The sequence below is a fragment of the Akebia trifoliata genome, chromosome 3, assembly GCF_017979445.1.
Source record: "Akebia trifoliata isolate Shusen 1 chromosome 3, ASM1797944v1, whole genome shotgun sequence".
Taxonomy (NCBI): domain Eukaryota; kingdom Viridiplantae; phylum Streptophyta; class Magnoliopsida; order Ranunculales; family Lardizabalaceae; genus Akebia; species Akebia trifoliata.
Window position 1 is genome coordinate 30,037,874 of NC_141377.1, and position 12,496 is coordinate 30,050,369.

The 12,496-nt window shown below is 37.5% G+C and overlaps 1 protein-coding gene across 1 annotated transcript; it reads right to left on the reverse strand.

Moving 5' to 3' along the window:
* Window positions 1-10,336: 10,336 nt before the first annotated feature.
* On the reverse strand, window positions 10,337-11,247 carry LOC147406320 (15.7 kDa heat shock protein, peroxisomal-like). Its single transcript, XM_086434271.1, has 2 exons — window positions 10,988-11,247; window positions 10,337-10,900 (listed from the first exon to the last, which is right to left on the reverse strand). The coding sequence occupies exons 1-2, from the start codon at window positions 11,127-11,129 to the stop codon at window positions 10,617-10,619; spliced, it is 426 nt and encodes a 141-aa protein (XP_086290397.1). The 5' UTR covers window positions 11,130-11,247; the 3' UTR covers window positions 10,337-10,616.
* Window positions 11,248-12,496: the final 1,249 nt, after the last annotated feature.

Below are 12,496 nucleotides of genomic sequence, written 5' to 3' on the forward strand. Positions count from 1 at the left end.
TTTCCTCTACCCTCACCGCTCCATCATCGAAATCAAAAATACCCTAAGCCCATCTATGGCCCACCAACCTTCAACTTTCTAAAATCACTCCCTCACCTTACCCCTTAACCTAAATCAAACTCCACATAACCTAAACCCCAAAATATCTCCAACATACCCAATCATACCCTAAAATATACCCTACCCTATCTCAAAATACCTACAACTTTCCTGAAACCCATGCCCAATACTCTTAAGCCCAAATCCATATCCAATTCACAATCCTAACCCATAAACCACAACCCACATCAAACCAATCATCACTTTTCATTAAAAAATGACATATGTCATCACCCCATCTCACCTCCCTCATCTCCAACTTATCCTATCACATTTTTTCTAAACATCATCTCCCACACCCTTTCAAAATATCATCAACCACCCTCTTACACCCCCCATTCTCTCAAATCGAAACACCACTCCCCAAATACTCAACTCATCAATCACTCTCTTACACTCCATCCTCACCATTTATTATCGTTCACCTAACACTCAACTCAAATGGGTTGAAAGATCCAACCTATTTGGATTGTAAAATAACCCATTTAACCTTCTTACACAAATACCTTCCAAACCTTTTCAATTTACCCCTACCTTTCTCTTAAACTCCACACCATTCTACCATTCCTCATCATTTCATCCAACTTTGCCCTTAAAAACAACTCACAAACTCTATAAAACCCCCCTCATCTTCAACTCTTACTACTTAATGAAAATTTAAGAAAAACTCATAAGTCTCATAAGAAAAATCACTCTCTTTCACTATCATACTCATCCCTCTAAACTCTCAACTCTCAACTCTCAACTCACCTTTACTCTTAACCCTCAATACTCAACTCTCAATTTTCTCTCAACTCTCTTAAACAAGTCAAGGAAATTCAAAGAAGACTCATCTTTTGAAGAAAGTCGAAGAAGGTCAACAAGAACAATATGGGCTTTGAACAAGGACCACCCCTCTTTCTCCCCTCCAACTTTTCCTCTTCTTCTTACACCCCATTTTCTACACTTTTGCACACACATCACAATGGTTTGAGTCATCAAAGGGCCCCTTTTTCAATAAGGGTGCCCTTAATGGCTTGAACCAACATCAAAGTTCCTCAAACTTGAGGACACACATCGGATATTTTCGATTTCCTTTTATTTTATTTTAAAAAATGAACCGAATCTGAGGCTACGACCATGGTGGATGGAGTAGGGTGCCTAACACCTTCCTTACTCTATAAAATGAACCCCTTACCTAAAATCAAAAGTTGGACCAAATGAGCCATATCCGTACGAGAATCACCAAAATGTCAAAATTGACATATTTTTCAAAAAAATATAATCCAGTTGACCATTTACACCCATTTCAAATATGAATGGTGGCTACTTCAAAATCCTTCAAAGTGAATGATATATTCAAAATTGAATAAATCATGTGTCCACATGAAGTTTTTCCAACTTTAGGTATTTTTACAAAAGACCAAAATACCTTTTTCATTTGACCTTACTTTTTGAGGGAGGCATTCTTGGGTTTTTCAAGGGAGTTGACTCTCCAATTAGGTTAGAGCATTGGTCTACCAATGAGAAGTATTTTTGGATATTGAAGCTTATGAGAGACCAACATGTGTTATTTCTTGGAGAAGGTGTAAGACCATGAGCTTGGTATTGGATTAAGATATGGACTTGGGTTATGGGATTATGATGGTTTAGGATTGGGTATTTGAACTAGGCTTGAAAGTGGGTTTAGTATTGGGTTATGATATGGATAATGTATTGGTTAAAAGAGAATGAGTATAAATTAGGGAACGGGTATGAAATTGGATTGGATTAGAGAAGTAAGTATGTAATTAAATTGGATTAAAGATAAGGTTTGGGTATGTAAAACAATATGAGATGATGCATGTGTGCATGTATGTGTGAAAAAGTGTGCCAAATGGTAATTATTATGCAATCTGGGCTTGTTGAAAGGCTTTAAGATCTTAATTGAAATCAACTTGAGATTTTTCTAATGGATTCGTGCAAATTAGGGTGTCTACAACACTGTATTCTGGTTCAACAAAATTTTGACCTCTCTAGTGGGAGAGATCACATTACTAGTTTCAACGGGACCAGAGGTAATAGTGACAAGATTTACTATGATAGATTCTGACTTGGCCCATAATCCAGTCCTCAAGTGAAGATGAATGCATGTTATGAAAGCAATCCCTTCAACTTACTATCAAGTGGTGAGATTTTCGTGCAGGCAAGAACCGATGAAAATTTGATAAGACTAGGAGATGACACAAAAGTGTTTTACAACAACATTGAAAGCAAGTTAGGGTGTCTACAACACTGTATTCGGGTTCAACAAAATTCTGACCTCTCTAGTGGGAGAGATCACATTACTAGTTTCAACGGGACCAGAGGTAATAGTGACAAGATTTACCATGATAGATTCTGACTTGGCCCATAATCCAGTCCTCAAGTGAAGATGAATGCATGTTATGAAAGCAATCCCTTCAACTTACTATCAAGTGGTGAGATTTTCGTGCAGGCAAGAACCGATGAAAATTCGATAAGACTAGGAGATGACACAAAAGTGTTTTACAACAACATTGAAAGCAAGGAGGCAGTCAGAGGAAAAAGAAAAGAAAAGAGACCCCTATTACAAAAATTGACCAATAGCAATTACAAAAAGCACTACTCCCGGATCAAGTGGCTATATCGAAGAAGTGGAAGATGTTGACTTAGGAGAAGAAGAAAAACATACTACAAATATTGGGATGTTGTTGACGATGGAAGAACGAGAGGAGATACTTAGGTTTTTGAAAACCAAGAAAGATGTGTTCGCATGAAGACATGTCGAGAATATATCCAAATATTTCGTACCACAAGTTGAACGTTAATCCAACGGTCAGGTCATACAAGCAAAACTGAAGAGATTGGCTCCCAACTTGAGACAAGAAGTGAACGACGAAATCAACAAATTACTAAAAGTCAATTTTATCAAAGAAGTGGAGTATCGAGAGTGGATCGCGAATATATATGCAATTCAAAAAAAATATGGGAGAGTCAGGGTGTGCATAGATTTCACCAATATTAATAAAGCATGTCCAAAGGACAGTTTCCTATTACCGAGGATAAACAGGTTCATAGATGTTATTTTGGGACACGAAAGGCTTCCTTCATATACAGATACTCAGGTTATAATTGGATACCATTTTCCATCGAGGATTAGGAAAAACTTCCTTCATAACTAAGCATGGGTTGTTTTGTTACCGAGTCATGCTGTTGGGTTGAAGAACATAGAAGTCACCTACTAAAAGTTAGTTACCAAAATGTTTGAGTATATGCTTAGAGAGACAATAAAAGTCTATATCGATGATGTGCTCGTCAAAAGCAAGAATTTAAATCAACATTTGAATAATATTGAAAAAATGTTTGTAAGACCTAGAGATTATGGCATGAGGTTGAATTTGAGGAAATGTACATTCAGAGTCTCATCTGGGAGATTTCTCAGATATATGGTTACACAGAGGGGCATAAAAGTTAATCCCAATAAGATTCGATTACTAACAAACATGTCGAGTCCTAAAACCATAAACCAAATACAAACCTTAACAGTGAGGATCGTCGTGCTTAACAGATTCATTTCTTGGGTTTCAGACAGATATAGGCTGTTGTTCAAACTACTAAAGAAAGGGAGGATATTCTAGTAGACCAAAGAATGCGAAAACGTGTTTCAAGACCTCAAAAGATAATTGGTAGAGCTACCAATACTCAACAAGCCAAATGATGAAGAGGAACTCGGGATATACTTGGTAGCCATGCCCTTCTCGAAAAGTTCGGTACTTTTTAAAGTTGACCTAGAAAGAGAGTATCTCATCAATTCTATCAACAAACCCTCAGAAAGTTTGAGGCACGATATACTTGAATCAATAAAATAAGATTGGCATTGATTTATTTGACGTAGAAACTCCGACCATATTTGTAATCACACCAAGATCAGGTAGTTACTAATACCCGCTAAAGGACATCTTGCAAAGAACAGAGAAGTCAAGAAGAATGAGAAAATGAGTCATGATGCTCGGTGAATACAATATACAATACGAAGCTCGAACAGTAGTAAATGGGCAGGTCTTGGTGGATTTTTTGGTATATTTGCCAATCAAATATCCGAGTTGAGAAGAAAATGAGGAAGACATAGAGATGACTGTTACTGAAGAAGTTGACACATGGAGTTCAATAGCAGGATATAGAATATTGGTTGATGGTTCATCAAACTGCAACTGCTCGAGGATCGAAATGGTGCTAGTAACCCCGAGTAATGTCTTATTGGAGAAAATGGTAAAGCTGGGATTCTGAGTCACAAATAATGAAACGGAATATGAGGTCGTTTTGAATGGATTGAAGATGGCTAGAGAGCTCGGCATAGATAAACTAACTTTATTCACATCCAATGGTAAATCAACAGAATGGAGGTACCAAGCAAAAGACGAGCAAACGGCAAAGTTCCTCATCCTACTAAAAGAAGAACTATCAGGGTTCGACAAAGCCTACATAAAATAATATTGAGAGACGATAATTGGCATGTTGACTCACTGCTTACGTTTACGGGAGGTTCCGATAAAGTATCAGCATAAGCTTAACATAGAAGAACGAAAGATGATATGTATGCAAATCAACCCAATCCCGACTTGGATGGATGAATACATAGCATACTTAAGGAAAGGAAAGTTGTCAAAAGAAAATATGAAAGTGAGAAACCTGATGTACAATATCTTGAGGTATACCATGGTTGGGGGGAAGCTATACAAGATGTCATATGGAGAACCCCTCATGAAGTATCTAAGATTAGATGAATCCAAGCTTGTGATGGCAAAGATACACGAAGAGATCTGTGGAAACATTTTGGAGGTTGATCTTTGGTTAACAAGGTAATCACACAAGGGTACTATTGGTCAATATGCAAGAGGACTGCAAAAGGTACGTGCAAACAAGTGGTCAGTGTTAGAAATATGTAAGGATGATTATGCAACCTGCAAGGGAACTCCAACCAATGATGACCCCATAACCATTCATGATATAAGGGATGGATGTTGTATGCCCATTACCACGGGGATCGGGAGGGAGAACATTCATACTAGCAGCGACTGACTACTTCACAAAATAAATAGAAGCGATACCATTAGATCAAGTAAAAAAGAAGAGGTGATCAAGATCATATGTGAACATATCTTCACTTGATTCGAAATACTATATAAATTCATCTCAGACAACGGGACACAATTTAAGGGGAAAGAGGTGTGTGCCTATTGTGAGATGCATGGAATTTAGGCTCAACAGTTGTCACCGATGTATCTATAAGGAAATGGTCAAACTAAGACATCAAATAAAATAATATTTAAAAACCTGAAGAAATGACTAAATAAACACAAAGAAAAATGGGTGGACAAATTGCACAACGTTTTATGGAGTTATAAGTTGACTTCGAAAAGGGCTTCAGGATTCACACCATTCACGTTGGCTTATGGGTTGGAAGCAATCATTCCAACCAAGATACAAGTATAGATAATGACATAGGTCACACAGACCACCACGAATGGAAAATTCCTAGCTTGGAATCTCGATTTGTTAGACGAAATGCACGAACATGTACTATAGAGGTTGGGTTGGTATTTACAACTCAGAAAAGCCTACAATTGGAAGGTACAAAAAAAGGCTTTCAAGCCAAGAGATATGGTATTGAGAAAGATCTTTCTTTCATAACACCCAAGAGCTTAACAGTGGGAAGTTCGGAGCAAATTGGGAAGGATCATACATAGTGCATAAGCCCGATACGATAGGAACCTATTATCTAAAAATAGTTATTGGAAATGTAATTACCTCACCATGGAATGTCTTTAATTTAAAGAAATATTATCAATAAAGCTTATTTTGTTTATATATCACTTTCACTAGGTTCACAACAAAAGCCTTGGCTCGAAATAAGAGCCAAGCTCACCCATAAAAGGGTCGGTTCACAGTGAAAGCCTTGGCTCGTAAATGGAGCCAAACCCGATCATAAGGGGATCAATTTATAATGAAAAGCCTTGACTCATAAGGGGGGTCAAACCTGACCATAAGGGGGTCGATTCATAACAAAAGCCTCGGCTCATAAGGGGAGTCAAGCTCGATTATAAGGGGCCTAACTTACAACGAAAGCCTTAGCTCGTAAGGAAAGCCAAGCTCGACCGTAAAGGGGTCAATTTACAATGAAAAACCTTGGCTCGTAAAGGGGTCGGTTTACAACGAAATCTTTAGCTCATAAGGAGAACCAAGCTTGACCATAAGGGAGTTGATTCACAACAAAATCCTTAGCTAGTAAAGGGAGTCAAGCTCGATTATAAAAGTGGTTGATTTATAATAAAAAAAACTTTGGTTTGTAAGGGGAGCCAATTCCGACCATAAGGGGGTTGGTTCACAACGAAAGTTGACTCATAATGGGAACCAAGCCCAATCGTAAGGAATCAATTTACAACAAAAAACTTTGTCTCGTAAGGATATCCAAACCTGACCATGAGGGGGTCAATTTAAAATGAAAGCCTTAGCTCGTAAAAAGGAGTCAACCTCGACTGTAAGGGGGTCGATTTATAACAAAAAACTTTGACTTGTAAAGGGAGCCAAGCCCGACCGTAAGGGGGTCGATTTACAACTAAATAATTTCCTATTTATAAAAGAAATACAAGGGATTTAAAGCGGAAGGTCCAACACATGAAAAGTCGAGAAAATGTATTTTTTCATTAATAAGAAAAAGATTACATGAAAAGAAATAACAAAAAATACGATATAGAGAAACCTAAGCTATGGGGGTCTAGGGGTCGATAGGAGGAGCTATCTTCCTAGGCTTCTCCTTGGACCTAGGGAGTTTGAAATTGAGCCCAACTGAAATCTCTAAAAGAGTAACTTCGGGATTGGTAGTGTCGGAAGGAAGGGAGCCCTCAATATCAATAGCATCCAAGACCACCACAAGGGGAGTCTCCGAAGATGACACCTGGCTAGATGAAGGAGAGGGAAACTTTCTCATCAAAAGTCTTTTCAGCCTTTGCAAGCTTAGCCCTGACCTTGTTTAAGGCCTTTTCCCATCTAGCCTCCGAGGAGTCGACTTTCTTTTGAACAACAACCACATGGTCAACCAAAGCTTTCTCATTTTCCTTTACGATCACGATGCCTGCCAGCTTGGCCTATGTCATGTCCCGCTCATGTTTCAAGAGAGAGGCCTCCTTAACAGCCTTTTCGGCCTGAATTTTTTTGCTTAGAAGCTCGAACTTGGAAGTCTCAAGCTCTACCTTGATCTTCTTAAGCTAAACTTGAATGTTATTTTTGTCCTTTAGCAGCTTCAAGATGACTACCATGACTTTTTCTGTATCTAAGACAACATTGTCTTGAGCTTAGCTCTCTTATTTTTTTTCTGTTGCTAAAAAATAGCTCGAAAGAAATGATAAATGAAAAAAGACAATTTTTTACATAAGAGGCTTACCACAACAAGAGCTTAGAAAACATTGTTAAAAAAACATTGAACGGTTGTCAGTAAGGCTTTGACCAGTCATGACCAGACTCCTCGGAAAGCAAGCAACCTTTATTACCACCCTCGCAACCCGAAAATTGTTATGAGTAGAATATTGGTCGATAATTAGAAGCTTACTGACCTTGAGAGTAACTAACCAAGAGGTCCTTGAAGACTTGGAACCCCTCGAGTTAGACCCTTTAGCAGGAGCCGACGGGTGGTAATCCTTACCTTCTCCATGGGAGGGATTACCTCTGTAGGTGCAACATTTTTTAGAGCACCATTCCTTAGCCTCTTCAGAGGTCTTGAGGATTCCTCCTCGGTCGCAACAACGTCGGTGGCTATATGAGGGGGAGTCAGTCGATTCTCCAGGACATCCAATTCGGTGTCGGAGTCATCAGTTAGGGCCCTTGAATGGATGAAAGCCATGTCACCAAGGTCTTCTTCCTCTTCATCCCGAAAGCACTGAAGAGACCCACAAGTGCTCCTCATTACAACCTCGTCTTCTTCACCTCCTTTAGAAGACAAGAAGTCAGTAACTCGATTGCATAAGGCATGATCGGAGAGAAGATTTGCAATAATTGTCGAGTCCAGAACTTTCTTGTCTTTTGTCGGATCTGAGAAAATAAAGAAAATCACCAGAGTCAGAATATAAGGAGGAAGATTGTCTAAAAGGGAAGTTGGATAGGTTAGAATACTTATTGACTCGACTGAAAGCATTGAAAGAGAGAGGGGGACTTTCATCCCTAACGGCATGCTCCCACCCTTCGGTAAGTTTGATCGAAAAAAAGAACCATTCTTTATTCGAGTTGGGTAGGACAAAAAGGGAGGCCTTCCTTTTCCTTTTGGTCAGGTGAAAGAAGCCCTTCCTCCTAGGATACCTACTAAGGGTAAAATGAGATCGGATATTTAGCAACCCGAGCTTCTCACCCTCATCAAGTCGAGCATTGATATGCTCGACAGTATACACGAGTCGGTAAAAGTTACCTCTTATCTGACTCGGGGCCCATTTATAGTAGTTTAGGACCTCCCGAGAAACTAACCAAGTGGAACTTAGAGGCCAACTTTAAATTGCCTCCAAAATACCACAGTGGTATTCCAAGGAAGGTTATGCGAAAAGGGGGGTTCCTCGGTAAAAGATGTCCCAACCTCTTCAGGGATGCCATAAGCATCCATTATCGCACCCATGGGAAGGCATGTGAGGGAATAAGATTTACCCCTAACCATAGAGGAGCCCAAGAAAAACAAGGAAGAAAATGAGAGAAATGACAAGAAACCCCCCTGCCAAAAGGTACCCTTATTTACACTGGAGGATGATGGGAGCAAGACGATCTTTTTGACCTCGCAAGGAAATCAGATGAAAGCTTTACAGAGACATGAGTAACACCAAGAACCAAAGAAGAAGAAGGAAAAGGAAGGAAAATAAAAATAGTTCGTAAAGAATAAATGGGGAGATTGAGGGGGTATTTATAGATCCAGGATCATCGAGATCTATGATTCAAAATCGACGATTGAGATGACATAGGAAAATGAGGTAATGATGGGATGTTGTGGCATTAATGAGACGCGACGATCGAAGAAACCAGTACGAACGCATGTGCGTAGAAAGCCAATGAAAAGCAAACACGTGGCAACCATGACAAACACGTCGTTCTTGGGTTCCACAAACAATGCAGTCTCGATGTCAACAGGTTTAAAAGCCATCATTGTGTCGTTTAGAGTTTCAAGGATCCATGAATACGATGATTAACAAAGGCTATCGAATAGGGGAAAGCCATGTGTCACAAGCGCTCGAGTTGGGGTCTCGGGGATTCGAATAAAATCCGAACCCCTGCGAAGGGGGTAATTGTGGATGATTATTTTTGTAAACACATTGGATTGCAACACGTGATAGTACAAGATCTGAGCCCAACATAGAGTGACACATTCCAAGTCAGATGTGGCTTCAAACGTTAAGTCCAATCAACAAAGGGAGGTTGATGAATCGAGTTCAAAGATAAGAAAAGCCAACATTCCTAGTCTGAGGAAGGAGAGTAAGAAGAAAATTATCCCAAAGCTCAAAATTAAAGAGATCAAACCAAATATGGTACGAGATCCAAATTCCAAAATATCAAGAATTTGATTGCGATACTAACCATTGGATGTTCAAAAAAATCAAGAATTACCCTATATAAGGGGAATCCATTGCTAAACTAATGGAATGAATATATACACCATCCAAAAGAAGATACATTCTAAATCGGACTCCAACTCTGAATTGGAAGGAAGCCGACGCCAACAAGGGAAATAGAAGGATTAGGATTTTATCTTTATAAATGTAAGGGGCAGATACATTAAGAGTTATATTTTCTTAGAGGCACAAAAACTCTGCTAGTTTTTATATTGAGTCTGACTTTGGGCATTAGAATAGAAGGATGTTATTGCAAGTACAGCTAGGAGCTAGAAGATCAGATTGTCCAGAAAGCAAGTGAAGATCCCAAGGTAGAACGAGAAATTGCATCTACAATGACATGACAAGCAGGTTACATGATAATAGGTTCTGAACTCAGAACCAAAATTTGATTAACCTGAACCTTATAAGACTCCCAAAAAAAAGATATGAAGAAGGTATGATATTAACGTGATCATCAGTTTGGACCTAACAGAGAACCTGTAGTCAATAGGTACAAGTGTCACACTTCCACGTCAGTACAGTATTGAACACAGTGTCCAATACAGTGAGTCAAGCATTTTCCTATGAGGAATATTATTATTTTTTAAAATAAAAATAAATTATAAAAATACAGATCATTTCTTAAGTTAATATAATACTTATTTAAGAAATTCCAATTACATTAACAAGCAAATACTCCACGCACGGTCCATGCTACATTTATTACATGACAGAGACGTACTTCACCGCAATTACTACCCCTACTAACCTGAGATATTCTATTAGCACAATAACTTTTACTTATGACACACCAAACCTTTTAAAATTAGGTAAATGCGAAGATGTAGATTGGTGTGTTGTAAATAGAAGTTCGCGTGTTAATAGAAGCTCTCTTACTATAATAAATAAATAAAAAGATCAAAGTTTGCTTGAAATATTAATATTTCGAACTTTAGATGACTTCGAATTTGTATCTTTTGGAACCACAATAGTGAGAACCCCATTATCGATCTGACACTTTATCTGATCGATCTTCACATTCTCTGGTAATCCAATCTCCCTATTAAATTCTCCACAACCTCTCTCTTCTATGTGTTTAATCATCTCTTTTGCTTGAAATTCTTCTCCTTTTGATCTTTCCCCTCTAACATGCAAAACCTTCCCATCTTCAATCTCTACCTTTACGTCCTCTTTGCCAAATCCTAATCAATTTCAACACCATTACCTGTAAAAAAAAAAATGGAAAAATTCAACGAAAATTGATTAATTAATTTGAAGTGGAGGAGTACCTGGGATGTCGATCTTGTAGATGTGTGAATTGGGTGTTTCGATCCAGTCCATCGGAGCCGTTGATCTGAACCAATCTCGAGAGATCCGTGGTGAGGTCCAGAAGAATCGCTTGAATGGGTCGCCAAATAATATCTCGGCCATTGGAGCTCTCTTGAAAATTTTGATCGAAGAAATAGAAATTGGGTTTCTTCAGTTGAGTTTCAGAAATTCGAGTTTATATAAAATGGGGATGATTTGGGTTTTTTTTCTACACAGTTGTAGAAGAAAACTACTAGAATCTTCTCTGGATCTTATCTTCCACGTGATAGAGAAGGTAGATAAGAATGATATGGTGCTTCGCGGGCTACGTTTATGATGTTCAATACTTTGTAGACCATTCGTTATCTGGTTAATTTGGTGATTTTGCATCCCATTCATTACTTTTTAACCCGGTATCTCGTCTAGGGGACCGAGTTGACTCATTCTATTTAAATTGGTCTAAAATTATTACTTAATACATATTTGAATTTAAATAATCATTTTATTACAATATTATAAGATGTGTTAGTAGATGCTCAATCACAAAATTATTAAGAGTCGTGCTGGTGTGATACAAACGGAGACTCAGAGGTGACAAAATGATGTGGTGTTGCACACATTATCGTAGATGCTTTACCGTGAGATACAAGTAAAAAGCATCTATGGTTATGAGCGCACCATCACATCATTTTTGTCACCTTTGTCTCTCAGTTGTGTCATTCTGCATTTTCCAATTATTAATAGTTAAAGAAAATTTGAAAAAGAAAATTGCTATTGGCACCTCAACTTTTACTTATTACACTCTATCTATAAATAAAAAATAATTATTACCTGTTGGAAAATAAGTGAAAGTTGAAGTGTCAATAGAAGCTCTCTTTTTTTAATTGTTAGATTTCTATTTTTGGGTTTAGAATTTTATATGAGCCTAATTATAATTGTAAACAACTATTGAAATCATTTGAACCAGCGTTACAATGTTTTGTAATGTTGAGATTATATTTTTAACCAAACCTTCATAATGTTTGAAGTGTGTTTTAATCTTAATTGGGGTGATAAATAATTTAAAAAATTAGAATGTAATAAGTAAAAGTTGGGGTGCCAATATCAACTATTTAGAAAAAAATTATCAAAATGATGAACTATTCATCTTAATTTTGAAAATTGTAATTTATCATTTTCAAAAATATTTTATTTTATCAAAAATATTAATTTTAAAATGAATAGTTTTTTTATACCGAAATTGAACTATTGTAGTACAGTGATGTCTCCTTTCAAGATTTTGATTTTTTTCATTACTCACTGGCCTTGTTATAGATCTACAATACCTTAGCACTGACATTGAAAATTACCTACCAAGTTGTAGAGTGCTAAAATAAATTAAATCATCAATGTACTAAAATAGTTTATATTTTTATCTATTTACTTAAACAATCTTTCTTTTATTTTTATTTTAAATATGTTAAAAGGGAATTTTCGGTATCTAAGCACTA

Coding starts and splice junctions, on each gene's coding strand:
- LOC147406320 (XM_086434271.1), bottom strand. CDS start 11,129: ATGGCCGAGATATTATTTGGCGACCCATTCAAGCGATTCTTCTGGACC. Junction 10,901..10,987: donor CTACAAGATCGACATCCCAG/GTACTCCTCCAC, acceptor GAAATTGATTAG/GATTTGGCAAAGAGGACGTA.